We start from the raw sequence: 26,155 nt of genomic DNA on the forward strand, positions 1-26,155 counted from the left end.
TTTCTCTTGAAAAATATGAACGAAAGAGTAAACTTGTTTGCGTGAACATAGAACGAATTGTTACAGAGAAGTATAAAAACAATGGATCTATTCCTATATCCTGCTTCCTTTATCCCCAAAGAAAAAAGAAAAAAAAATCATATTCATTTTGTGCTTACTCAATCGTGTCTAACCGAAAAACAATAGAGGGGCTCTTCCTCTTCTCTAAGTGGTTAAATGTTATTTTAAACCTACTTCTTTTTTTTCAGTAGAACGTAAAATATCTTTTACACTCATCATTTAATTTAAGACATATATCTCTTCACATTTGCATATATAGAGTTTTAAGAAAATGTAGTTCACATGAAAACGTGTCAAGTTGATCTAGAGTTGAAAGGGAAAATATTCTTTTTTTTTTTTTTTTTTTTTTTTCCCCATATTCTATCGACAGCTACAAAATGTTTCACTGGGTAGAAAAAATATACGCACAACTTTTGTCTCTCACCCTCTTCGATATCATTCACCTATGGTTTACGCATTCCCCCTTTGCTTTTCTTTCCTTTTCATTTCTTTCGTTGCCTTTCCCTCCTCCTTTTTTCCCCTTTTTCACTGATTGAAAAGTTTCCTTCTATTTTGTTCACCCATTTGCACAAATTATTTGAAAAATAACTTGACCTTTCAAATTTAAAAAAACGAAAAGGTGAAAATATGCACTCCATCTTCCATGCATACACGCCCTACACCGAGTCCTTTTTAAAGAATAAATAAAATGCTTATTCATATTTATCATTGAGCAATTTTTGAGCAGAATTAACAATTTTTTTTTTTTTTTTTTTTTTTTTTTTTCCTCTACTGCAATAGATTACCTTAAAAAATTGTCTTAACCAAGTGAGGTGTAAAGTATGGACAATGTTTTTTTTTATTTATTTTTTTTTTTTATTATATTTTTAAATTTACAACATAATCCATTCCTTCCTATTTGTCCATTAGAAGATAAATATATTGTAAAGAAAAGCAAAAAAAAAAAAAAAAAAAAAAAAACTAGTTCCTTACAAATATCCTAACTGTGATATTCTTCTATGTAAGACCCTGTATGGAATTGTTGCACTTGTGTATTAATCGTTCTAGACACACACAAGTTTTTTGGAATACATGTGTACACATATTTGTGTATGTGTGTGTGCTTTATTTATTTTTTTTTTTTTGAGCGCAACGGGTCCTAGTGCATGAAATGTACATACAGTTTTCCACTCTGCACAAGGCACAATTGGACAGTAAAATTTGGCTTTGCCAGGTAAAAGTGAAGTGGTAAAGCGGTAAAGTTCCAAATAGATAGTCTCAAATAGATAGTCTCAAATAGATAGTCTCAAATAGATAATCTCAAATCGATAAAGCCCCAAATCGATAAAGCCCCAAATCGATAAAATCCCAAATCGATAAAATCCCAGATCGATAAATTTCGAAACCGCGAAAACATGGAGATAGACAACCCAGGCCTTCTCAACCCGATGGATGAAGAAGAAAGGACTGATCTGCAAAACAAGCTGAACGAGCAAAGACTTAAACTGGAGGAAAATAAAAAGTACCTGGAACAATTAAAGAACGAAAATGAAAATGGGACCCTTACGGCAGCAAAGCTTCAAAGACATGGGGGAGGGGATGACTACCTCGACCCTGACACTATGTTAAAAAATTTTTTGGAATCCTTAGAAAAAGAAGAAAAAAACATTGATATGCTAAAAGAACAATTAAATGACAACAGTGATGTGATGTCATATATAGACAACAATCATCACAACCTAATTAGTAATAACATTACGAATGATAAATTTTTTTCTAGTCCCAATTCTCTTGAGGAATATCCTGAACAAAATTTCCTTTTTTCAAAAAAAGCTTCAGCAAAAAATTTTAAATTTAAAATTAATACTGTTGTGGCTGAAGAAAAGTCTATAAACATACATAAAAAGAATATTATTCACTTTGACAAATCCATTCAGGTTAATGTTCTAACTGATGCCGCTTCCCCCTATTACCATCTCTTACGCAATGGTAAAAGGAAAGGTGGAAAAATATTCACTCTCTTTCCAACTAGCTTTTCTCAAGGGGATGAAGACTTGAACGTGCTAAAATTAAGTATGACCAAGTCAGGTAAAAAAGACGTAATTCTAAAGGAAAAAAAAAAAACAAAATGGGAAGATGATACCTATGAAGCTCGGGACACACAAATGGGCGAAAGTGGACATGACCAAGTTCTTGTGGAAATTGGGGTAAGCGCAGGAAAACAAAAAGTAAAACCCTTGAAGGTTCAGAGATCGAAGGGGGAACGATCAAAGGAACGATCAGAGGAACAGTCGAAGGAACCGTCGAAGGTTGAAGGAGCTCTAAGTGAGGAGGCTCAAAACAAGCAAGACGCTGACAAAACAAAACGTATATCGAACAGCAAGGGGTTTCTAAATTTTTTAGATCGCAGTTCTAAAATCATAGAGCGGACGTTGGGAGAACAAGATATGTTTAATGCCACGTTCGATTTTGCGGCCAAAGATTTATCTCCTGATGGTGAGAGTGCAGAAAAATTGAAGCTAGTGAACACATATTACTGTAAGAAGTATACTAATGGAAGACCAATAACAGATGTTAAAACATCCAATATTTATAGCGAACTATTTTTAGCTTCCTATGGATTATCCTTAACGAGTAATTACTTAGACCCAGATGGTTATGTGTTAGTATGGAACAGCACAATGAATGGTAGACCTGAATATGTATTTACCTCCGAATCAGCTGTATGTACATCTATTTTTAATAAATTCAATCCTCATTTAATTATAGGAGGAACATATACAGGGAATGTGGTTTTGTGGGATATACGAGCTAGCCAAAAACCAGTACAGAAAACTTACCTGACTGCACAAGGTCATTTACATCCAATTTTTTGTGCAGAAGTGATAGGAACACAAAATGCACATAACTTAGTAACGGCAGATACAGATGGAAGACTATGTAATTGGTCTCTCAGTATGTTGACATATCCATCAGATACCATCGATTTGAAAAAAATGAACAAAGAAGTATCATGCTGTTGTTTCTCATTTCAAGAAGGTGAACTAAATACTCTGTACGGAGGTTCAGATGATGGGTCCTTATTTCAAGCACAAATACATGGAGCTAAAGTTGGAATCACACAATTTTATAATATCCACCACGGTCCTCTAACAGCTGCTGAATTTCACCCACTAATTGAAGGAACTGCTGATGATAATAACGATCTCATATTAACATGTTCAGTTGATTGGTCTTGCAAATTGTTAAGTATAAAGGAACCAAACAATCCCTTATTCATTTTTGACTCATTTGATGATTATCTAATGGATGTGAAATGGAACCCTGTTCATCCAGCAATATTTGCTACCTGCAGTAGCAGTGGTAATATCAAAGTGTGGAATATATCCTATGACCTTGAGTGTTCCTATTTTGATATGACTGTTCAGGCCAAATGCACAAATAAAATTGCCTGGTCATGCGATGGAAAGAAGCTCATTGCTGCTGACTCAGATGGGACCTTGACCCTGTGGAATTCTTCCAGTGAGATTTATCAACCCAAGTCAGAGGACATTGCCAAGTATGACGCTCGAATTCAGAAGCTACGTTCTGAAATCCTGTCTCAGGTCCAGACGGACGCTGACACGTTTTAGCATGCTCCATCTAATGTTCACTCGTGAGGCGGTAGAAGTGGGGAAAGTATTTCTCAGGTTAGTGGTCTCTGTTTATCCCATCCTGTTTCACTCCGTTCGGTTCGGAGAGAAAAAACTATCACCTCTGCCGAATTCAGTAATATGGTGCACTCTTTTATTTACTTCTTGTCCAAGTTGAAATGGATATACATTGCGTTTATGTGTACATGTGAGTGTCGAGACGGGGAGCCAACTTCTTCTCTTCGAAAAAGGCGTGTGTTCGATGTAGTTACCCTGCCTACCGAGTAAACTTCAAACACAAAAAAAAAAAAAAAAAAAAAATTAAAATGGTAATGTTAAAAAAAAAAGTTCTAATTCAAGCTTGAAAGTGTAAAAGGTAGATACGTCACCAAATGGAGGGGAAGAGGCGGCGGAAAGTTGAAGAGGAACCCATTATTCCAAGTACAGTCGCATCGATGTGGTTCTCTCCTTAGTGCGATCCCACGAGACAGGCACAACGAATTAGATCCAACGAGTAAAAGATTTACATTAACATGGTTCCTGCTCTAATCCCCCACTCGAGCGAAGCAACTTCGAAATGAAGATCCCTCTGCAGGAATGTTGTGCTGGGAAGGTTCGGACACACTTCCTCGAAACAGCAGAGGTGCCACTGGTAAAAAGAAACTTTTCCTTTCCAGCCTTCTCCAAAGAAAAGTTTGGGTTCGATTGCAAAACGGATTCTATAACATGTTCATTTTCTTCTTCAAAAAAGGAACACGTGGAATATATAAACGTTTTCGCTATTTTAAGCGTATCTAATGCATGATTCAGAATCTTTGTTTGAAACTTTGCGAGATTCTTCACTTTCTCTTGGAACGGACGGGGTACTCTTGGAATTCTCCCTTCAGCCACCTGTTCTAAAAAGTTACTAATAGGGTTTAGATCCTCTTGCTTGCTCGCCATGCCCCTGGTATCCACGTTCCAGCTAGCCATTTCCTCATTATCTCCTTTCCCACTAACCAATTCTTCGATATCCCCCTTCCAGCTAGCCATTTCCTCATTATCCCCTTTCCCACTAACCAATTCTTCGATATCCCCCTTCCAGCTAGCCATTTCCTCATTATCTCCTTTCCCACTAACCAAGCCTTCACCATCCCCTTCTCCACTCTCGAACGAATTCCCAAATATCTGCTGCATCCTGTGCTTGTGGACAAAGTCAGGCATCCCACTGGACGAGCAAGATGGATCGACGAATACAACGTCTATTTTTCCGAAGGAGGAAAAGTCTTCCTCAGATAGATGAAAAAAATCAGCATTGTAAATTTTCATCAAAATATCATTGTATCTATGTTTTATGTAATAAACATGCGTATCCTTATAGTTTATAAAAAAGTTTTGTTCGTTAAAATCAAATTTTTTACAATCTGTGAAACTTTCATCGAGATATATACCACCATAATCATGGTTTTGTTTTAAAATTTCTTGCAATAGGGTAAAGCACCTTTTTTTATTTTTTTCAATACATATTAAATACCCTTTTTCTTTTAATAACATAAGACTTAAAATAGCTTTGCTTCCAGGAGCAGAACAAACATCCACGATAACCATTCCTTCTTTGATTTCACCTGCCTGTACAACAAGACATGATGTTTTATCTATTATTCTTATTTTATTTTCTTTATAAGTAGTGGTGCTTACTAATGCACCCACTTTGTCACTTTCAATTTCATACAAATTTTCAACATCTTCATCTTCTTCCACTGGAAAAAGTGTTCTTAATTTTTCCAAAATGTCATTTTTTTTCTCGTCTTGATCATATATAATAAAATATTTCTTTAATTTTTTTATTTTTAAAATTTGCCTTGTGCAATTTTTTTTTTCTTCTTTTTCTTTCAAAGTGTTATAAAAATGGAGAATTTCTTTTTCTCTCTTCATAATTTCTTTTTTTAATTTCCCTCCACCGTCAATTTTTTTTCTTTGCACCAGTACACATAATAGCACAATTCCCAGAAACTTATTTTTGCAAATTTCTGACAAATACTTTGTGTACACTCGGTTCAAAATATCCAGGTCTTCCAATGCCTTGTGTAATAGAAAGTATATCTACAAAACAGAAGAGGATGGTAAGGAAAAACATTTGGATTCATAAAAGTGAAACAATTTTTTTTTTTTTTTTTCCTCTTCTTTCTCATATGTATTAGTTCATGTGTCCAACTGTGCTCGTTCTTTATTATTATTATTATTATTATTATTATTATTATTATTATTATTATTAGTAGTAGTAGTAGTAGTAGTAGTAGTAGTATTTTTTTACACCCTCACACAACATAAACTAACCTTTTTAATCGACTTATCTTCCTTTTTATGAAGAATTTCCTTTATGCCTCCTCCCTGAGCACACATAGATAGCATTTTGGAAACTCTTCTGTATATGAACGACATTTTGAATTGGGGCTCTTTTCATCAGCTCACCTTCTCCCTGGAGAAATGGAAAGGGGAAACTCGGAAAGTTACGAGAGTGGAATTTGACAAGTTCTGAATTTGGCTAGTTTTCCAGTCTGCAAATAATCGGCAGCCTATGCGAGTGAACCCCCGGCTTCATTTTTCAAAAACGAGGCGATGTCCTTTTTGCAAATAGCATAAACAAACTTTATTATTTTTATTATAAAGGAGAGACCCTCAAAAAAAAAAAAATAAATAAATAAATAAAATAAAAATATATAAAATAAAAATATATAAAATAAATGATAAATAATAATGTAAAACAGGAAAGCGAACAAACAGGTACACGAACAAACAGGTAGAAAGAGTCAAAGAGAAAGTGCCCTAACAAACGAACAAAAAAATGAATGAGTCTCGAACACCCCAAGTATAAGCAATATATGCAATTCGGCCAATCAGATAATAAAAATTTTTTTTTTTATGATAAAGGAACGACTATCAAAAAAAAAGTTAAAAAAAAAATAATTTTTTTTCATGAATAGATCTTGTGTGCTTAAAAAAAAGGAAGTGAACCCAACTCTACATGCAAATTTCAAATCCATTTGACCTGACAAACAATGGGGATAAGAACAAAATGATGTGTTGCTTCCACATTTTCATTTTCTCCCTAACAAAACGAGAACGTTCCCTCTTCTTTCTTTTTACTCTGCACCACTCGTGTTCCATATGTTTGCAAAAAAATGGCTTCCTTTCCCCAGGCTGTTTTCGAGAAGATATATTAGAGACTATAAAATTTTTGACAAACTAAAAGAGAAAAATGAAAACCATAGAGATACACATGAAGTTTTTTTCTCAAACGAGAACAACAATAATGACAAAGTTGAAATAATAAACATTGATGAGAAAATTTTAGAAAAAACCAACGTATTCAGGAAAGAGGATACTGAACAGCAGAGGCAAGAAGATCAAGACGTGATGAAAGAAGAAGAATTTTATGATAATATGAAATCATTTAAAAATGTTGATATAAAAAGTTTTATTCAGGAAACGATTGATTATTACACTTCCAAGCAGCTTAATGCAAAGCAGTGGGAATTGAGCGAAAAACAGCACCATGTGTCGAGTAATAAACAGCATCTTACATGGAAGGAAAAAAAAGAAATTCCCCAACTTAGTAACTCCCTGGCAGATTTTACTGTGAAGTGGAACAAACAAGAGGGAAGAGGCAAAGTTGAAAATGAAAAAAGAATTATCCAAACAAATGATAGCACTCGTAATTATGGAGAAAAAGACAACAAGTTAGCATGGAAAGAGATTCATCAGGAAAACAAAAAAAATTCTGAACAGCATACAAGTGATGACAAATATCACGGAATGACACCTGCACAACGGTTTTATGAAGAGAACAAAGAAAAGCTAATATATGAAAGTATGAAATATTATAATGAAAGAAGAAAGAAACTTAGTGGTGGGAATGGTCAACTTGGGGGTAGCGTACAGAAAGAGGACGCAGCAAAGGCAGAAACAGAAGAAGAAGCAGCAAATGAAGAAACAGAAAAGGACTACTATTACAGCCAGGTAACTGATCCCATTGTTAGACCAAAGGATAATTATCTGTTCGATTATGAAAATGGAGAAAATGACGAAAGGAGCGAGAACGAATGTGAGGGAGAGGAAAACGTAGAACTGGAAAAAGGAATAATGCCAACGATTGAACAAGTTGTGTTCATTTTAAAACATGAAAAAGTAAAGAACATTAAAGTGATAGATTTAGACAAATGTGGAAGAAGAGATATTGGAATGTTCCTAATTTTATGCACAGGGCAAACACCTAAACATAATAAAAGAGTGGGTAAATTAATAAGTAAAATTTTTGTCGACTTAGAAATACCCTATATATCCAAGGTAGTATACTGCTATTGCAACAAATTTGATGATTGGATTATTGCACATTGTGGTCCGCTTAAAATTCATATAGTTACCAAAGAATTAAGAGATATTTATGATTTAGAAAATTTGTTCTTATTTCCTCATGAACATTTCGATAGCAAAAATTTTCCTTCCTTTTTTGATTACACACCTGGCATACCTCCACCATACATAGTCAGGAGTAACTCCACTTTAGATGCTTACCAAAATGATGAGTTGTATCAGAAATTTATTGCCGACACTTGAGAGAGAGAGAGAAAAAAAAAAAAAAAAAAAAAAAAATAGCTATCTGGCTAGTTAAATTATCAAATTTAAATGATCAAATGGATGAATAACCAAAAACAGCAAAACTTTGTCAGACCAAGAGTGCATTCCAAATTGGACCCATTCTCATTACAAGCTCAGAGAAAAGGAATAATAAGACTGGTAAGCAACACGAGAGGGAGCACAAAAAAAGAGAAAAAGAAATAGGAGAAGTGGTAGAAATAGGAGAAGTGGTAGAAATAGGAGAAGTGGTAGAAATAGGAGAAGTGGTAGAAATAGGAGAAGTGGTAGAAATAGGAGAAGTGGTGGAAATAGGAGAAGTGGTAGAAATAGGAGAAGTGGTGGAAATAGGAGAAGTGGTAGAAATAAATAAGTAAAGGCAACTTCCACATGAAGCAACTCAGCTGAAGCGAGGTTGCTGCCCACGCGGAGTGCACATCGAAATGTGTCCATTTTAGTGTTTGCACACCGGTATGAACGCGTATATATATACGCATATCTATATGTAGAAATATGTATTGTGTGAAACAGTGCACATTTGGAGAAAAAAAAAAAAAAAAAAAAAAAGATAAATAAGGCACAATTTCGATGGAATAGATAAAACACAAACCTGTATTACTTTAATAAAAATATGCATAAAGACATTTAAACTGCTAGGTATTAATACCTTTTATTTCTTCCTTTTTTTTTTCTTCTTTTTTTTTTTTTTTCCTTTTATTTTTGAATTCAGTTTGATCGTATTTTTTTCGTAAGCCCCTTAACAATGGAGGAGAAAAAAAAGCACAAAAAAAAAATCGTGCTTGCGGAGGATATGAAAGCAACGAGGGAAGAGAGGGTATTTAAAAAAAAAAGAAGATAATAACAAAGTAGAAGAGGAATGGAAAGGATGGGGAGGGGTGAAAAAAAAAAAAAAAGAGAGAGATATATGAGGAGATAGATAAGGAGAGAGAGAAGGAAACTCATTTAGGACATTCCTTTGTTGATACAAAGTGTCATTAAGTGTCCCTGCATATGTGCACACACATGTGTATGTATGTATATATATATATATATATATATATTTGCATATATATTTGCATATATATTTGCACATGTATGCAACGCTTTTCCGTTTTGATCTGTGCTTGCAGAAGGGATATCATACATGATCGACACATCTCATTGGGTGTGATTCTATCCGTCACTCCGTTTGCATGTCTCTTTTCCTTTTCTTTTTTTTTTTTTTTTTTTTTTTTTTAATATCTCCTTTTTTTCCATCCTCACGAATGCACAGGTTTTAAAAAAATTTGAGAAAGTGAAAACGAGGTGGGATAAACAGAGTCAGGTCATAAGGGAGAGAACAAAAAAAAAAGAAACTCTAGCTGACCATGGAGAAAAATATCGGGAAAAGAACGAAGTAACGTGTAGGCATGTGGATTGAAGTGGCATGTAGGGAGTGTGCTCACTCGTGGGGTTTAAGCACACATACGTATATACGTACATATGTAGACACAGACAAATATGCAGATGTGTGTGTCCCCACGAGAATACTCCATGAGCAGAGAACTCATTTGTTGTTTTATATCGCACGTCGAATGACACCGTGTGTGTTATATCGACCCCACCCCGTTTATCATCCATCGTCTGCGATCCACCATTTTATTATTCTCCTTTTTTGCACCACGCCCTACGCACCCCTCCACTAGTTGAACACCCTCATTGAGCACCTTAACAAGGAAGAGAAAAAAAAAGTTAACTGGGAAGAAAATTTGAGAGATACAATTGAAAGCATAAAATATAAAGAGACAATAAAAAAGATAAATTATAGTAGTAAAGTATGCAAAGGAAATACAAATATTTTTGAAAAGGTATTCGAAAGAAGGGTAAAACAAAATGGAACACAAGGAACGAACACACAAATGAAGGAAGAACAGATGGAAAGACAGAATACATCGCTTGAAGAATTTACTTACGTGAAAAACAAAGATGCGAAGAAGGAACTGTACGAAGGAATGATTATTGAAAAAATTAAAAATAACCTCAAATTCGTTTTGGAAAATTTTGCTTTACCAGTTGATAATACATTCTACGTGCAAGGGAAACAGATAGTGCTGCTACCACATGAGAGAAGTGATTCTCAGTTGATAAATGAAAAGGTGGATCCAAAACATTCCCTCACATGTAGTAGCCATATAGTGACAGATGCAGATTCCACTAAATGTGCGAACCATGTGCTTGTCGACAGCTCTAACTTCAACCAAAAACAATTGAATGACAATAAAAAACAAGAACCATTGCTAACTAACAGAACATCCATACACATTGAAAATCGAGCAAAGGAAATAGTGACTAAATCTGTTGAACTCCAAAATGAATCTTCCAGCATAATCATTTTCAAAATTGAATTTAAAAAGAAAATTATCATACAAAATGAAGTTGTAAAACTAAAGGATTTCCTCTATTTTGACGAAAATAAAAATTACAACTTAGTTATTTCTCCAAATATAGGATACATAAAACCAGGAGAGAAAAAAAAAATAAATTTGACATTTTTTTTTAATTATTTTGTTAATACCTTTGGATGTATTACTATAAAATATATGTGTCAGCACGAATTCTTCCAGAAGGACATTTATATACATGTGAATTCGTTCCTTCAAGTGGTACATGCAGAAATGGGTTCAGGGGAGTCTAGCGGCGAGATTCGCCAACTTGTGCAAAGGAACGGTGCCTTAGAACTCACTTCGTCGTGCAAATTGGACCTCTCGCGAGATTACCAATTAAGCAAAGATGTTAATGCATGTAATGTGTGTACAGCGTCTGAAAATTGTAACGCTGCTAACAATTGTGACCCTTCTAATCCACGCAATGCATCTCAATTTCGTCATTTTGTGGGAGTGAACGATAAGGACACGATGAAACAAAATTTTCTCGAAATGGAGAAAAAAAACAAGACGTGCGAATGTGTCACACCGAATAATTTCACAACAGAATCATCCGTGAATTTTGAAGAAGGGAGAAATATAAATATACCTACTATTCCAAAATTGGAAAATAGTGATGAAAGTGTCATTTTTGAATCGATACACAACCATCTTACTCAACCCCTAGATGAAATTTCACATTTTAAGAATTTCTCGAAAAGGAGTTGTATGCATTATAATCATACCGTTTCAATATTGAACAATTCAGACTTTACAAATTGTCCTCATTGTGACAGTAAACATTCTGATAGTCTTTTAACAAATAAAATAAACAATTTTTTTAGATACACCAAAGGGAGAATTTTCTCCTTAGTTAACATTCCTTATTCGCAGGACGACGAATTAAGATTTTCGAGAATACAAATTACACATCTGGATAGTAATGATAAGAGGAACATCTTTCCCTTCATCCCGCAAGTGAACAAAGAAGAAAGTTTTTTACAATGCACAAGGCGTGGAAACTGTGTCGAAAAGACCATGCCGAATCAGATTGATAAACAAGGAGAACAGAATGGTAATGTACTTTCAGAAAAGAATCCACGCATTGTTAGTAACTTCCCCAAACGGCACAGTACCACTTCCACATCTGCTTTGCATGAGAGAAATTTTTGTAGCACCTTACTTAACGAAACGGTTAAAGAATACATAACCGATTTGGTTAGAGAGTATGTCCGTTTTAAAGTAGAAAACAAAGGAGTACAAATTCAAGGGAATGGTGATAATTGGAAAAGAGGTCTTACGAACGAAGATGCAAATTTGGCCAAGCTTGTGTCAAAGAGGATTAAGGAGGAAGATGCAAATTTGACCAAGCTTGTGTCAAAGAGGATTAAGGAGGAAGATGCAAAATGCAAAAAGGGGAAAAAAGAACCCACCATTGGAGCAGCAGAACCCATAACTGATGAATCACATCTTCTGAATCATATTAAAAACATCTTTCACAATAACTTTGTGAAGAAATTTCCAAATATTGTAATGGAAAACTATGTTATCACACTTCTAAATATGATACATGAACAAAATGCATTAATCAATTCGCACGCCTTTTATCTATGTCGATATTTTAATCTTATCCATTTTGTTCATCTGATCTTAAGGGAGAAGACATTCGCTTATTTCACATCAGACCAAGAAAACATTTTTATACATATGAATATGCCCTTATTTCGTTACATAGTTGTATATATCCACTCGTTATATAAACGAAATGCCAAGAACGAAGAGGTTAATCAGATTAAGGAACTTATATTTTATTTCCTTTCATCCGTTTTTCTATGCATAAAGCAAAAAGTAAGAAATGTGTTCTTTATTATGGACATTCAGAGAGATCAAGTTTCTTCAGAAGTGGAGAAAGTAGAAGAACTAATTCGGGAAGATGAATACCCATTTGCAATGAAATTCGTTAAGAAGATTTTCCACTCATTTGTGTTTTCATATATTAGAGAGTTCATTTCGACCCAGGCCAAGTTGAACTATGAGTTGCATTTTGTAAAGGATGAAATGGATATATATTTGCTGTGCGAAAAGGTTTTTGGTGCTACCAGCGGAGTTCCTTATGGTGTACCTGATGAGGTTCCTTATGTCGCTCCTTATGTCGCTCCTTATGTCGCTCCTTATGTCGCTCCTTATGTCGCTCCTTATGTCGCTCCTTATGTCGCTCCTTATGTTGCTCCTTATGTTGCTCCTTATGACACTCCCGATAGAGTTCGTGACAACTTTTTCCAAAATTTTAAAGTTGACGAAGACTACACTAGCTGTTGGTTCGCTCATCAGAAGAATAACGACACGAATTCTGAAGAAGTAGGAACTGAACAAAGGGAGGGGAGAAATGGAAACATTTTTTTCGTCTCCGATAGCCAGATGCTAGCACAGGTTCTATATGAACGGCACTGCAAATCGGTAGAAGTAGGATTGAAGAATCGTTTACATTTGTTGGTTCAGAAGAGGATCCAGGGGGAATCAAAAGAGATGGGATGCCCTACTAAGTCATTAGTGGATGATTTTGCAGCAGATGGATCGGCAGCAGATGGCTTGGCAGCAGATGACTTGGCAGCAGATGACTTGGCAGCAGATATATCGAACACGCAAAGGAAGAAAAAAACGAACAAAGGGGAAACGAAAGGGACACAAGGAGAAAAGGAGGAACAGCAACAGGAAAAGGAAGGAGACAAGGACTCGCACTTGAGTGATGATGAGCCAAACGAGACGGGGGAAAGAGAAACGGACAGAAGAAAAAAAAGGGAAAAAAAAAATAAAACAAAAAAGAAAAATAGCAAAAATGGCGAAGTTGGCAAAAATGGCGAAGTTGGCAAAAATGGCGAAGTTGGCAAAAATGGCGAAGTTGGCAAAAATGACGAAATTGACAAAAATGGCAAAGTTGGCAAAGTTGGCAAAGATGAAGGTCGTGAAAGGGATGAACGCATCCAAGCAGGGATACTCGAGGGGCAATCAGTGGAGAACCGAATCGATGGAAGAGGAACGTACACTTGCACGAATTACCACTTCTATAAGATGTTTGAAATATTGCAGATTTGCACATACATTATGGACGATGAAGAGATGGCAGACAAGATAAAGCGGCTACACCTACCTGAGGGGGTAAATGTACAGATGAGTTATGAATCAAGAAAAATGATCCATTGTATTCCTTTCATTTTTAACATCTTCTCTGTTGAAAAGATAGATAAACTATATAAACAAGAAGTTACACAGCATCCTAGTTATTTCTTATACGACAATTATGTATGTAGAAAAAAATATCGCATTTTGGATGTAATGCAAAAAATAGTACATTGCTTAGATATACAAAATGATATGAACAGCAAGGCAAATTTTTTGGGAAAAATTCCCCTTTCATGTGACGCTGATATCTTTTCATCTGAAGAAGAAAATGTCACCAGCTATTCTGAATTGAAAAAAGAAAGAAAAATAAACAACGACACAATTAATGTCACAACAGTAGAATTAACAAATAGACCAACTGGAACAAAATACATATGCATAATATCTCCAAACATAAAAAATCATGTTTTGGATATATCTAACTTGGTAGAGATAGTGGAATGGCTTAAGCTTCTAAATTTTGTTATTTTTTTAAAGATCTCAGATGTGTATATATGTGGCCCCCTTTTTTTTTTATTTCTTTTTTTTATGTATGACACGGGCACTTTACTGGGCCGTGCATCCGAGAGGAAATCAAAGAAGGGGAAAACCGTACCTCCATCAGAAGTAGAAGCGGTAGAAGCGGTAGAAGCGGAAGAAGCGGTAGAAGCGGTAGAAGCGGAAGAAGCGGTAGAAGCGGAAGAAGCGGTAGAAGCGGTAGAAGCGGAAGAAGCGGTAGAAGCGGAAGAAGCGGAAGAAGCAGATGCAGAAGCGGGAGGAAGAAAAAGCGAAAGAGGCAGAGAAGAGGCAACATCTGGGCCACCCCGTCTTTACGTTTCATTCTGTGGAATCAAACACCCCATTGGAAAATCAACAAATAAAAAGATTAACCGGGAGGATCATCACACTGTCAGCTATTTCCAAGTAGAAATATTTGACACACGACAGTTCCCAGAGGATCTACTGCTTCTTCTACGAATTAATTTATTTAATATTATAAGACTGTGCAAAAAATACAAAATTAATTTACATTTCCCATATGATATGTATGTATACCCTAATGAACCCACCATCCGATTGAACTGCAACTCTGCCACCACATCTGCGCCATCTGTGCCCATCCCTATATACTGTCGTTTCCCATATAAGAATTATGAACAAATAATACAGGCCAGTATGAAGAATTTCCTTAGAAGGTATAGACATCGATTTGCAAAAGGAAGAAGCACCACGAGGGGTTCGCAGTTCCACCGACCAGTAGGCTGTTCCCATTGGGAGAGGCAGCAAAATGAAGTAGAAGGAGCGGTAGATGTAGAAAGAGCGGTAGATGTAGAAGGAGCGGTAGATGTAGAAGGAGCGGTAGATGTAGAAAGAGCGGTAGATGTAGAAGGAGCGGTAGATGCAGATGGCGATGTAGGGAACGGGAACGGGAACCGGGACCCCGAGACCGATTCAGAGAAGAGAGGAGACACCACGAGGTCCCCCCAGCACGTCAGTGCTTGTTCGCACAACATAGGATATCGCACGATCAAAAATATACTTAAGAACGTGCGAAGGGAAAATAAAATACTCTGGTTATGTGGTGCCTTCGAGAGAGAGACAAAAGAAGATTGTCGAAACAGCTTGAAGGTTTTTGATTCTATCCTATTGAGCTCCTCAAACGATGGACTTGTTAATGCACACATGATTGGGGAAAAGAAAACAGTACTTACATTTAATGATAAGCACCGAGATACTCTTGTGCATGTAAATAACCTCATCCTCTTTAATGAAGAAATATATTCCTTGTATTATAGAAAAGTGGCAAAAAATATTAACGTAACATTTCTCTATCGGAGTCACAAGATGTTGGTGCACTTTTTCGACCAGGTTTTTCTTCCATCTGCGTTCTCCTCTCCATTTTCTCCATGAACACGGGTGCTTAGAGCGTGGCCCGAGACTGGTATGTTAAGTAGTGACAGTGCCAGGGGTAAGTAGCTAATATAGCTACCTAATTATGCAAGAATGCTGTAAATATAACTTGAAAAAGATGTCATTTTCTTCTCCTTCCAATTGCAACACCTCCATTAATTCAGAAAACATGCCCTATCTCGAACTAGGTGTGTCATCCATCATGTCGGAAGCATCCATTGAGACGCGTGATCTCTCCATTTCATCTTATTTTGCATGCTGCTATAGTTACTTTTGCTTTGGAACGAGACGATATCCAACAGATACATTCCTATGTGTGTATGCACATGCATATATGTAAATATAACCACATTTAAGCACATGCATGGATTTACATACGTGCACAGGCTTACGTGACAGGGTTTATATGCACACCCAAACGAGGGGAATGGAAAATGCACCATTAACAAATAGGCCAAGCACTAGCACACATAACTCTTTTTATATGAAAACGTTTTCATGCATTTCCCATTTTGTGAGAGAGAGATAGTAGTGCCGTCATCACAATGGATTGCCATAATCTGGTTTTTAAAAAAAAAAAAATAAAATAAATAATTAGCCTATGTTCAGTTATGCTGCACTAACATGAGAAAAAACTAATCAAATATTGCAACCCCTTTTTTTAGAGTCTTTTTTTTAGAACCCTTTCATTACCATTTTATTACCTTTTTGTTACATTTTTATTACTTTTTTTTTATTTTTTTTTCCATTTTTTTTATTTTTTTTCCATTTTTTTTTAATTATCATCCCCTCCCTCTACACGTGTACATGAGAGATGTCACTTAATTTGACGTATTTTTAGCTTCCTTTCATTTTCTCCCCTTTTTAAATGTGGTGTACATACCCACAACATTTCCTGTTTTACCCGTTTTTTACAGTTAACACTTTTACACTATTTAAAAAAAAAAAAAAAACACCATTAGCACTATTTTTTTTTTTTTTTTTCCTCGCATTTATTTTCACGTATTTTTTTTTTTTTTTTTTTTTTCTTACCAAGCGAAATGTAACGGAATAAATTAAATTTTAAATTCCTACCCCTGAGGCAAACTTTCCACGAAAAAAGAGTTGTTGCTTGCCACTTTTTTTTTTATATAAACCATATCCCAACTATTTTATGCCTTTAGAAAAAGAAACGATTAAAATAATATTTTGTAGAAGCTTAACGGGTGGACTTATATTTTTTTTGCTTTTTGCTTTTTGCTTTTTGCTTTTCAACTTTTAGTGCTTGCTTTTTATTTATTTTATTATTTTTATTTATTTTATTATTTTTATTTATTTTATTATTTTTATTTATTTTTTTATTTTTATTTATTTTATTATTTTTATTTATTTTATTATTTTTATTTATTATATTTTTATATTTTTTTCTCCTTTTTTCCATCATTTCCCCATTTGATAGATACCTGCACATCTCCGGTGCGAGCAACGATTCGTTCGAGGCAGAGACCTCGTGTTGAAATATTCCGGAGGCACGGCTAACTCCCTCGTTTTGACATGCACTGCTGGTATTGATACACCCTTGTTCATATTTGTTTTGGAGTTTCTAATTTTGGTTGCCTAATTGGGTGGAGGAGGGAGAGAGGGTGCATCTCTTTGCGTCCATTTCACTTTATTGCATTAATAAAAAAAACCCATGTTTTTAAAGAATCCACCATGTAACCTTGTTCCTACTGTTAGATGCACGCCGAGTTGTGTACATATGTATATGCATATATGTAATTACGATTTGTGTTTTTTCTTTTTTTTTTTTTTTTTGCACAAACCGGTTCAATCTGAATTGTCACCCATCTGAATTGTCACCCATCTGAATTGTCACCCATCTGAATTGTCACCCATCTGAATTGTCACCCATCTGAATTGTCACCCATCTGAATTGTCACCCATCTGAATTGTCACCCATCTGAATTGTCACCCATCTGAATTGTCACCCATCTGAATTGTCACCCATCTGAACTGCAACCCATCTGAATTGTCACCCTTCTGAATTGTCACCCATCTGAACTGCAACCCCCATCAGTATGAAGAAAAAAGTGGACAGCAGAATAAAAACGCTGGTGGAGAACAATGTGCTGCTAGGGCAGAGAACCATGTTTCTGGTTATAGGAGACCAAGGGAAAAACATAGTTGTGAATTTTTACTTCCTTCTGAACAGATTGTCTAGTGGAACCCACAGCATACTGTGGTGCTACAAAAAAAAGCTAGATTTTTCTACAAGCAAGAAAAAAAGGTTTCGTGAAATGAAGAAGAAAATAAAGAAAGGAACATTTGATACAACGATCGATAACAATTTTGATGCGTTTTTAAAAAGTGCCAACATTAGATTCTGTTTTTATAATGAAACAAAAAAGGTGTTGGGGAAAACCTATTCTATATGTGTTATGCAAGACTTCTCCTACATAACACCAAATATCTTGTGTAGATGTATAGAAACCGTAGTTGGAGGAGGAATCATTATTTTTCTCATAAACAAGTTAGATGATTTGAAAGATATTTACAATTTAACTTTAAATTGTCACAAAAAATACACGCAAAGCGGAATTTCTAATGTATATAATAATTATATCACTAGATTTTTTCTTTCTCTTAACGAGTGCCACAATGCAATGTTCATTGATGATGAAATGAATATACTTCCCCTGAATGAGAACCATTTGCACATCAAAAAATTGTCAGCAACGGGTTCTACTCCAGAAGAAAAAAATACCAACGCACAAAATAGTGATCCCATCCATGTTAGATGTGAGAAGAACCATAAGGAGGAAAATTATGGAATCACACAACTGTGCCATGACAACAATCAAGTGAAGTCTAGAAGTAAATTGTCAAACACATTGGGGGGATATCTCTCCCCAGATACACAAGAATTGGAACAAAAACTTAGCTTTCTCGAATCTGTGTGTGAAGAGAATGAGAAAAGGGAAGAAGAAAGTAGGATGTTTCTCCATTCCTCTCGCTTTTATGATGGAAAACTTAGCAATAAGAGGAATCGATCAGCTGGTGAAGAAGCAGAACTGGGGAAAGATCCTGGGGAGGTTCCCCCCTCTTGTGTTTTACTGAAGGGGAAGGAAGAAACCAATATGTACTCATTTCTGAACAAAAGAATCATGAACCTCTTACGAATTTGCCTGAGCATCGATCAGCTTAACATCTTGGTGAATATGTGCAAGATATTAAGAAATGATGAGGAAAAAAAAAAAAACATAAAAGAAATTTTATTGAATCTCTTGGCAAATAGAGGAAGAGGAAAATCAGCTACTTTAGGATTACTAATCGCATTAAGTATCTATTTTAAATACACAAATATTATTTTATGTTCAGGTAATAGCGAGGGGATGCAAACAATTTATGAATTCATTGATAAAGGCCTTGAACTTCTTGGATACAAAGAATTTCTACATTTTGAAAAAGTTTACGAATTAGGAAAATTAAAAGAAATAATTATTTTCAAAGATTTAAGCAATATAACACATATAAAACAAAGAATACGTTATTTCAACATTTTAGAAGATGAAATTGTTAATTCTGAACTCATGATAATTGATGAAGCAGCATGTATACCTATAGATATATTAAAACATAAAATAAAAGGGGAAATTACAATATTGTCTACAACTCTAAATGGTTATGAAGGAACAGGAAAAACTTTTATTTTTAAATTACTTAAACAATTGAAAAAAAAATTTGTCACACAATTGACGTATAGTGAATTCCAACAAATGAAATATCTCTATTTTGATAAAGCATTTATTGATGTCAGTCTCAACACACCAATACGTTATAGTTACAATGATAAAGTAGAAGCATGGCTTAATAATTTCCTTTGTCTAAATTGTAATGAAACATATAAATTGAATCATGCACTATGTGCTCCATCCAATTGTCAATTATATTTTGTTAATAAAAATGTTTTTAAAAGTTTTAGCAAAACTAGTGAACTTCTGTTGAAAAAAATTATGACTTTATTTGTTACATCACATTATAAAAATACACCAAATGATTTAATCATGATTCTAGATTCACAGCAGCACCATTTGTTCGTGCTTATAAGTGGTCTCGTAGATCCAGTTGATATATCTCCAGATGCAGTTGATCAAATAGATATTTACGGAGTCATTCATTGTGCAATTGATGGTATTGTCTACCCTCAGAAGGTGAAGAAGTTGGTAAAGCTCGAGAACATTGCAGAACTTGTGCGATCCAGCCATGCGCATCAGAGGGAGAATGGTGTCAAAAATGGAAGTGCCCAGAAAAATCACCTCCAAAATGGGCAGGAAAAATACCACCAAAATGGGCAGGAAAACATTTCCATGAAAAATGAAAAAGCAAAAAAAGAACCTGTACACCCAGACACAGCTGAAATGCGAGAGAGAAATAATCATATGCTGAACGAATTCGAAGGGAATCTGATGCCCTACCTCATCAGTGCCCATTTCGACTATTACTTCTACAATTATATTGGAATAAGAATAGTACGAATCTCAATTCATCCATCCATACAGAACCTAAACTATGGTTCGAACTTCCTGAACAAGCTTTTCCATTATTACAATCTTTACAATGCAAAGGGAAGAAAAGAAAGTGTGCCTTACAGGGAGAACGTCATTTTCTACAATTGCAGTGTGGGAAATCAGGGCGAAAATCGAGGTCAAAGTCAAAGTGGACGAACCAACGAAAGTGGGGGACACATATTCCTAGATGACAAGTTGAAGAAAGTAGATTACATTGGCACCTGCTTCGGGCTGACAAAGGGGCTTCTCATCTTTTGGCAGAAAAATAATTTCATACCCGTATTCTTAAAGCAACAGAGGAACGAAATAACAGGAGAATTTAGCATACTCATGCTGAAGCATATCAATCAGGAGTTAAAGAACATTTTCACAAACTTTTACCTGGATTTTGTAAGAACATTTTGTAATTTATTACCATATGCATTCAATAAATTGGAATCTTTTGTCGTTTTCAATTTGTTGCACAACAATTCAATCATCTTGAGTAATCCCACGCAAGAGGAGCTTTTATTATCGAGGGAGCAGGGAGCAGTTGCAAAGGGGGACGATCAAAAATCAATAATAAATGGACGAAGATCTGAAGCCACATATAAAGAAGAAGAAAGTGAAGACTACGGATGCTTCTATGACAACGATTTGTTAAAGAAGGAAAATTTATTCTACTTCTTTCACCCAAATGATATATGCAGGCTAAAGCGGTTCGTCATGGAATCAAAACCAATTTGTGATATCTTGCATCTAATGAATGCAATCGCGAACTTAATTCTTTTCAGGAAAGTACCCATTGATCTTACTTTTTTAGAATACACAATTCTGTATGCTGTATCCTTCCAGAAGAAGAGCTGTCAAGAGATTTCTCTCGAAATAAGTATCAACGTGAATCAAACCGGTGCTGTCTTGAGGAAGATTATCCACAGGTTCTACACCTTCTTGAAGGTAAGTGAGAGATGAGAACTGATTATAACCGATTAGACGTGATAGAAACTGATTAGACGTGATAGAAACTGATTAGACGTGATAGAAACTGATTAGACGTGATAGAAACTGATTAGACGTGATAGAAACCGATTAGACGTGATAGAAACTGATTAGACGTGATAGAAACTGATTAGACGTGATAGAAACCGATTAGACGTGATAGAAACCGATTAGACGTGATAGAAACCGATTAGACGTGATAGAAACCGATTTGACGTGATAGAAACTGATTAGACGTGATAGAAACCGATTAGACATGATCGGAACTGATCAGAAGCGACTACCCTTGATCGGGTTCTAAGTTGCTTCGAACTCGGACGCGAGAATGCACATTTTTCCACACTTCTTTTTGCTCACCCACGCGATCGTTTGTTTATGCACCCGTTCATTCGTACACGTATCTGCATATGCAATCATCCGTTCGTTTCTCTATCTGCTTATTCAATCATCCGTTCGTTTCTCTTTCTTCTTATTCAATCATCCGTTCGTTTCTCTTTCTTCTTATTCAATCATCCGTGCGTTTCTCTTTCTTCTTATTCAATCACCCGTGCGTTTCTCTTTCTTCTTATTCAATCATCCGTGCGTTTCTCTTTCTTCTTATTTAGTCACCCGTGCGTTTCTGTATCTTCTTATGCTATCATTCATTTTCTATCTACAACAACCATCTGTATCCCCTTCACCCCCTACCCGCGCAGGATGTAATGCAAAAGGAAATAGAAAAACAAGTGGACGCTCAATTCAACCAAAAGATGCAGAAAAAGAAAAAACGAGCTCAACAAGTAGAATTCCCATCAGATGAATATACGGAAGAGTTAGAGAAAAATACAAAAGCAATAAAAAAAAAACACAAAAAGGAGAAATTAACTCTCATGCGTGAATTTAATTTTACCGGTAAGAGAGACTACTCAAACATTCTCCAAATTTGTCCTTTCTTTTTATTTGTGCAAAAGTGCCACGCATGCATGTGTTAAAGTCCATGTATAATTGCGTCATTTTATGTTCCATGAATATAAATGCATGCATGTTGAGATGTACATACGTATGCATGCTCTTCTACATATGCGAACACCTCTACATTGCACGTATGAATCGTGCACATGTGCTGCGCACCCCCACATGCGTATCCCCAATTCAACCCCGCGCAGAAATTCCAAAAAGAAAACAAATCAATGTCAAGACAAACGACGATACAGATATCTCCCCGGAGGACAGTGCCATCAACTGATGCAATACAAATTTAACCACATGCTCCTTTGTTCATGTTTTATTATATATTTCATTTTTTTTCTTCTGTTCAACGTGTTTTCCTTATGAACAATCTGTTTGGTTCACAAACCTGTTTGGTTTACTAACCTGTTTGGTTTACTAACCTGTTTGGTTTACTAACCTGTTTGGTTTACTAACCCGTTTGGTTTACTAGTCGATTTTGCGCACTAATCTGTTTACCCTTTTTAACTTTTAAATTTTTTTTTTTTTTTTTTTTTTTTTTTTCGTAACCATTTCAATCGCGTCGCCACACCTCAGTTTGTACAAGCCTTATTATGTTGCTACCACTATGTTATATTTCATTTGGAATTGTTTTTTTTTTATACTTTTCTTTACAATTCGTCAATTCAAAAAACGTTTCAAATTTTTTTTAAACTTATTTTATTTCATTTTTTTTCTTTTATTATTCGAAATACTTCTCCTCCACACTCCCCTCCTATATGTGCTTTTTCCCCCCGGGTAGTTATAACAAGGGGATAACAGGCACCACCTGAAATACTTTTGAAAAACGTGAAATCCGATTGGTTATCATCTTGACACATTGGTTTTTGCTTCTTCAACTGATTCGTGAATACTTTGCTTTCTGCATCAGGGAGATTCACAACGGAAATTACAACGCGACGGAAAATACAACGCAACGGAAAATACAGCACAACTCAAAGCGACACACCACACCACGCACACGTGCAATATGCTCATGCATAGTTATAAAGCATGAACAAAACAATGTTATTCTATTTATTCATCTTTACCCTCTGCTTGAGAATTTCTACATGCATATCCCTGAACGACAAGCATGGGCTCCTATATTTTGTGAACTTTCCAAAGGTTACAAAAAGTAACAAACAGATGAGAAACAGAAAAGGGGTTCTGTTTTCTCAGGTGGAGATAAAGATGCCAGCATTATCTAGCACCATGACTTCAGGAAAAATTGTCAAATGGAATAAGCACGTCGGGGATTATGTCAATGTGTGTAAAAATGGGGAAAAAATAAAAAGAAAAAAGCTGGATTTGCTCATTCGACAGAGAATCTCCACACATATATATATGTGTATGTATATTTATCTACATGCATACATACATGCCAACACCCCATATGTGACATGTATTCCCCACTTAGTGTTTTCATATGTCCCCAACTTACACACCTCCTGTTTACAATTAATCTGTTACACATGCGCTTGAATACACATCTGAGTCTTGTCCACCATCAGTTTTTTTCCATTTTATGAAAAAATCTTTCACATGAACTCTTTTTCTCACTTTTCATGCATGAACGTTTTTTTTCACTTCTTATGCATGAACGGTTTTTTTCACTTCTTACGCAAGAACGGTTTTTTTCACTTCTTACGCAAGAACGGTTTTTTTCACTTCTTACGCATGAACTTTTAACCCTTTCAGATAGGAGATATTATCATGACAGTAGAAAGCGACAAGGCAGACATGGACGTAGAGGCATTTGATGAAGGTAAGGGATCACCTTTGGAGAGATGTGCCAAACTTGGGAAAAACACACAAGCCAAGTCATACAAAGTTATACATACATCCACATACACACCCCACCCTTTGCCTTATCTTATCTTACCTTGCCTGACAGGGTTCCTGCGAATGAAAAACATGGAAGACGGATGTGAAGCGAATGTAGGGGATGTCCTAGGAATCCTAACCACTGAAGAGAATGAAAAAATAGATTCACAAAATAGTGATTTAATGGGGTTAACCAACTCGGAAAATTCAGAGGAGCCAAATGTAGGAAGTGTGGTAGAGGTAGATGTAACCCATACAGAAGCCCAAGAAGCAGAAGAGGAAGAAAAAAAAACAGATGAAAAAAATATATTTGTCCCATTTGTAAGCAGCAAGAGGAATAGGGCACGGATAAACAAATGGACTCGCAAAGAAAACGATTATATAGATAGAAACGAGATTCTTTTTCACGTTGAAGATGACAAGAGCACCATAGAAGTCGAAAGTCCTTACTCCGGTTAGTTCATTTGTTGAATTCTGTGGGCATCGTGCCTTCTCAATCATGCCTTCTCAATCGTGCTTTCTCAATCGTGCCTTCTCAATCATGCCTTCTCAATCGTGCCTTCTCAATCATGCCTTCTCAATCATGCCTTCTCAATCGTGCCTTCTCAATCATGCCTTCTCAATCGTGCCTTCTCAATAACGCTCTCCCACTTCTCCCCTCTGAAGGCATTGTCAAAAAGATACTAGTTAAACAAGGACAATTTGCCGATTTGGATAAGCCGGTTGCCATCATTTCCATTAAAAAAGTATGATACGCACTCATTTGGGGGTCTGGTACATCACTGGGACATCCTTCACCCAATTATCACATCGGGATAATACCGAATCATATTACGTTTTCACCTAACCACATTGTATATATATATATGTATATATATTTTTTTTTCTTTTTCTTATCTTTTCTATCTTATTTTCCATTTTCTTCAAATATAGGGAGAAAAAATCCAAACAGCGGATGAAACCCCAAGGCAAAAAGAAAAGACATATGTCGATGAAATACTGTTAGAAAAAAAAAAAAAAAACATTGAGACATTTGAATCTTTTTTCATAGTCTCCATCAACTGGAAAAATCTATCGTCCTTTCTGTTATATCACCGCTGAAATTTTTGACCAATCAGTATTTTACATTTCCATTTTTGCACGAATTTCAAATTCCCCAATTTTTTTACTTTTCAAAAATACTCAGGAACAACACCCAATCCATAAACGAAGAAAATATCGTGAGACACTTTAAAGAATCGGTTAGTCGTACCAAAGAAGGAGAATCATTACTACAAAATATGGGGTAAAAATGTTTCGACTTTCATATCGCTTTTTGTTTAGTTCCTTTTTTGTGTATACTATGGATCCGTTTACAAAAAAAAAAAAAAAAAAAAAAAAAAAGATGCACGTTCATATTGCTTTCTTCCATTGGTCCCTCTTACCAATTATTGAACATCCCCTACTAGTTCGATACGTCTATTGCTGCATCTATCGCTACTTCTGTATCTATTCCTATTGCCACTTCTATCCTCCTCTCATCTGTTTTTCCCTCCTGGCAGTGCAACAGATGAACAAATCTTGGCAGAAAGACTACAACTGAATTGGGACAAGTACAAGAATCTTTCAAGTGACTTGTTCAGGTTAGAATCACAACAAAGAGAATACATTTTTTTTTTTTTGTATCTACAACAAAATGTTGGAACTATAACCTAACGATATTATTATTTATCCAATCAAACTTTAATTCTTCAGATCGGGTGTCAATAAGGATAGCAAAGAAACTGATGAAGTAGATGTGGTATGTATAAAACACAAAATAGAACAAAGTAAATGTGCACCCCGTTATTTTCCATAGTTTTAATCATAACACAATGTTAAAGAAACGGGATATGGGTCATTTTATGTTACGTAAAAGTATTATCCTTAAATTTTTCATCATCCATTCTTTTCATTTTTTTTTTTTTTTTTTTTTTTTTTTTTTACTCCACTTCAGAAAGCAAGAGAGACCAAAATCGTGTTGCCATCTGCAGCTGAGTTGATGAAACAAAATAAGTTAACTCCAAATGATATTAAGTAAGTGTGAATGGGTATTTCCACT

At 35.4% G+C, this 26,155-nt stretch overlaps 6 protein-coding genes across 6 annotated transcripts in view; 5 read left to right on the plus strand and 1 right to left on the minus strand.

Annotated features, from left to right (window-relative positions):
• Positions 1-1,454: 1,454 nt before the first annotated feature.
• On the plus strand, positions 1,455-3,671 carry PGO_060490 (cytoplasmic dynein intermediate chain; the record flags this gene model as incomplete). The annotated part of the gene is made up of 1 exon (XM_028686693.1): positions 1,455-3,671. One exon carries the CDS (start codon positions 1,455-1,457, stop codon positions 3,669-3,671), a length of 2,217 nt encoding a protein of 738 aa, XP_028542494.1.
• A 528-nt stretch (positions 3,672-4,199) lies between these two features.
• Positions 4,200-6,092, minus strand: PGO_060500 (S-adenosyl-L-methionine-dependent methyltransferase; the record flags this gene model as incomplete). The annotated part of the gene is made up of 2 exons (XM_028686694.1): positions 4,200-5,753; positions 5,988-6,092. The coding sequence occupies 2 exons, from the start codon at positions 6,090-6,092 to the stop codon at positions 4,200-4,202; spliced, it is 1,659 nt and encodes a 552-aa protein (XP_028542495.1).
• Positions 6,093-6,818: 726 nt separating this feature from the next.
• PGO_060510 (hypothetical protein, conserved) lies at positions 6,819-8,267 on the plus strand (the record flags this gene model as incomplete). Its single annotated transcript, XM_028686695.1, has 1 exon — positions 6,819-8,267. One exon carries the CDS (start codon positions 6,819-6,821, stop codon positions 8,265-8,267), a length of 1,449 nt encoding a protein of 482 aa, XP_028542496.1.
• A 781-nt stretch (positions 8,268-9,048) lies between these two features.
• PGO_060520 (hypothetical protein, conserved) lies at positions 9,049-15,757 on the plus strand (the record flags this gene model as incomplete). The annotated part of the gene is made up of 3 exons (XM_028686696.1): positions 9,049-9,120; positions 9,559-9,681; positions 9,971-15,757. 3 exons carry the CDS (start codon positions 9,049-9,051, stop codon positions 15,755-15,757), a joined length of 5,982 nt encoding a protein of 1,993 aa, XP_028542497.1.
• A 2,057-nt stretch (positions 15,758-17,814) lies between these two features.
• Positions 17,815-22,507, plus strand: PGO_060530 (histone acetyltransferase; the record flags this gene model as incomplete). The annotated part of the gene is made up of 3 exons (XM_028686697.1): positions 17,815-21,240; positions 21,978-22,173; positions 22,428-22,507. 3 exons carry the CDS (start codon positions 17,815-17,817, stop codon positions 22,505-22,507), a joined length of 3,702 nt encoding a protein of 1,233 aa, XP_028542498.1.
• Positions 22,508-23,274: 767 nt separating this feature from the next.
• Positions 23,275-26,155, plus strand: part of PGO_060540 (dihydrolipoamide acetyltransferase) — a gene marked incomplete at both ends in the record, with an annotated part of 3,893 nt that continues 1,012 nt past the window's right edge. The window contains 9 exons of the mRNA XM_028686698.1: positions 23,275-23,517; positions 23,950-24,016; positions 24,146-24,529; positions 24,742-24,821; positions 25,009-25,076; positions 25,262-25,360; positions 25,617-25,697; positions 25,810-25,852; positions 26,051-26,130. Coding sequence (XP_028542499.1) covers positions 23,275-23,517; positions 23,950-24,016; positions 24,146-24,529; positions 24,742-24,821; positions 25,009-25,076; positions 25,262-25,360; positions 25,617-25,697; positions 25,810-25,852; positions 26,051-26,130 — 1,145 coding nt within the window. The remainder of the gene's footprint in view (positions 23,518-23,949; positions 24,017-24,145; positions 24,530-24,741; positions 24,822-25,008; positions 25,077-25,261; positions 25,361-25,616; positions 25,698-25,809; positions 25,853-26,050; positions 26,131-26,155) is intronic.

Source organism: Plasmodium gonderi (genome assembly GCF_002157705.1).
Source record: "Plasmodium gonderi DNA, contig: Chr06, whole genome shotgun sequence".
Lineage (NCBI taxonomy): Eukaryota > Apicomplexa > Aconoidasida > Haemosporida > Plasmodiidae > Plasmodium > Plasmodium gonderi.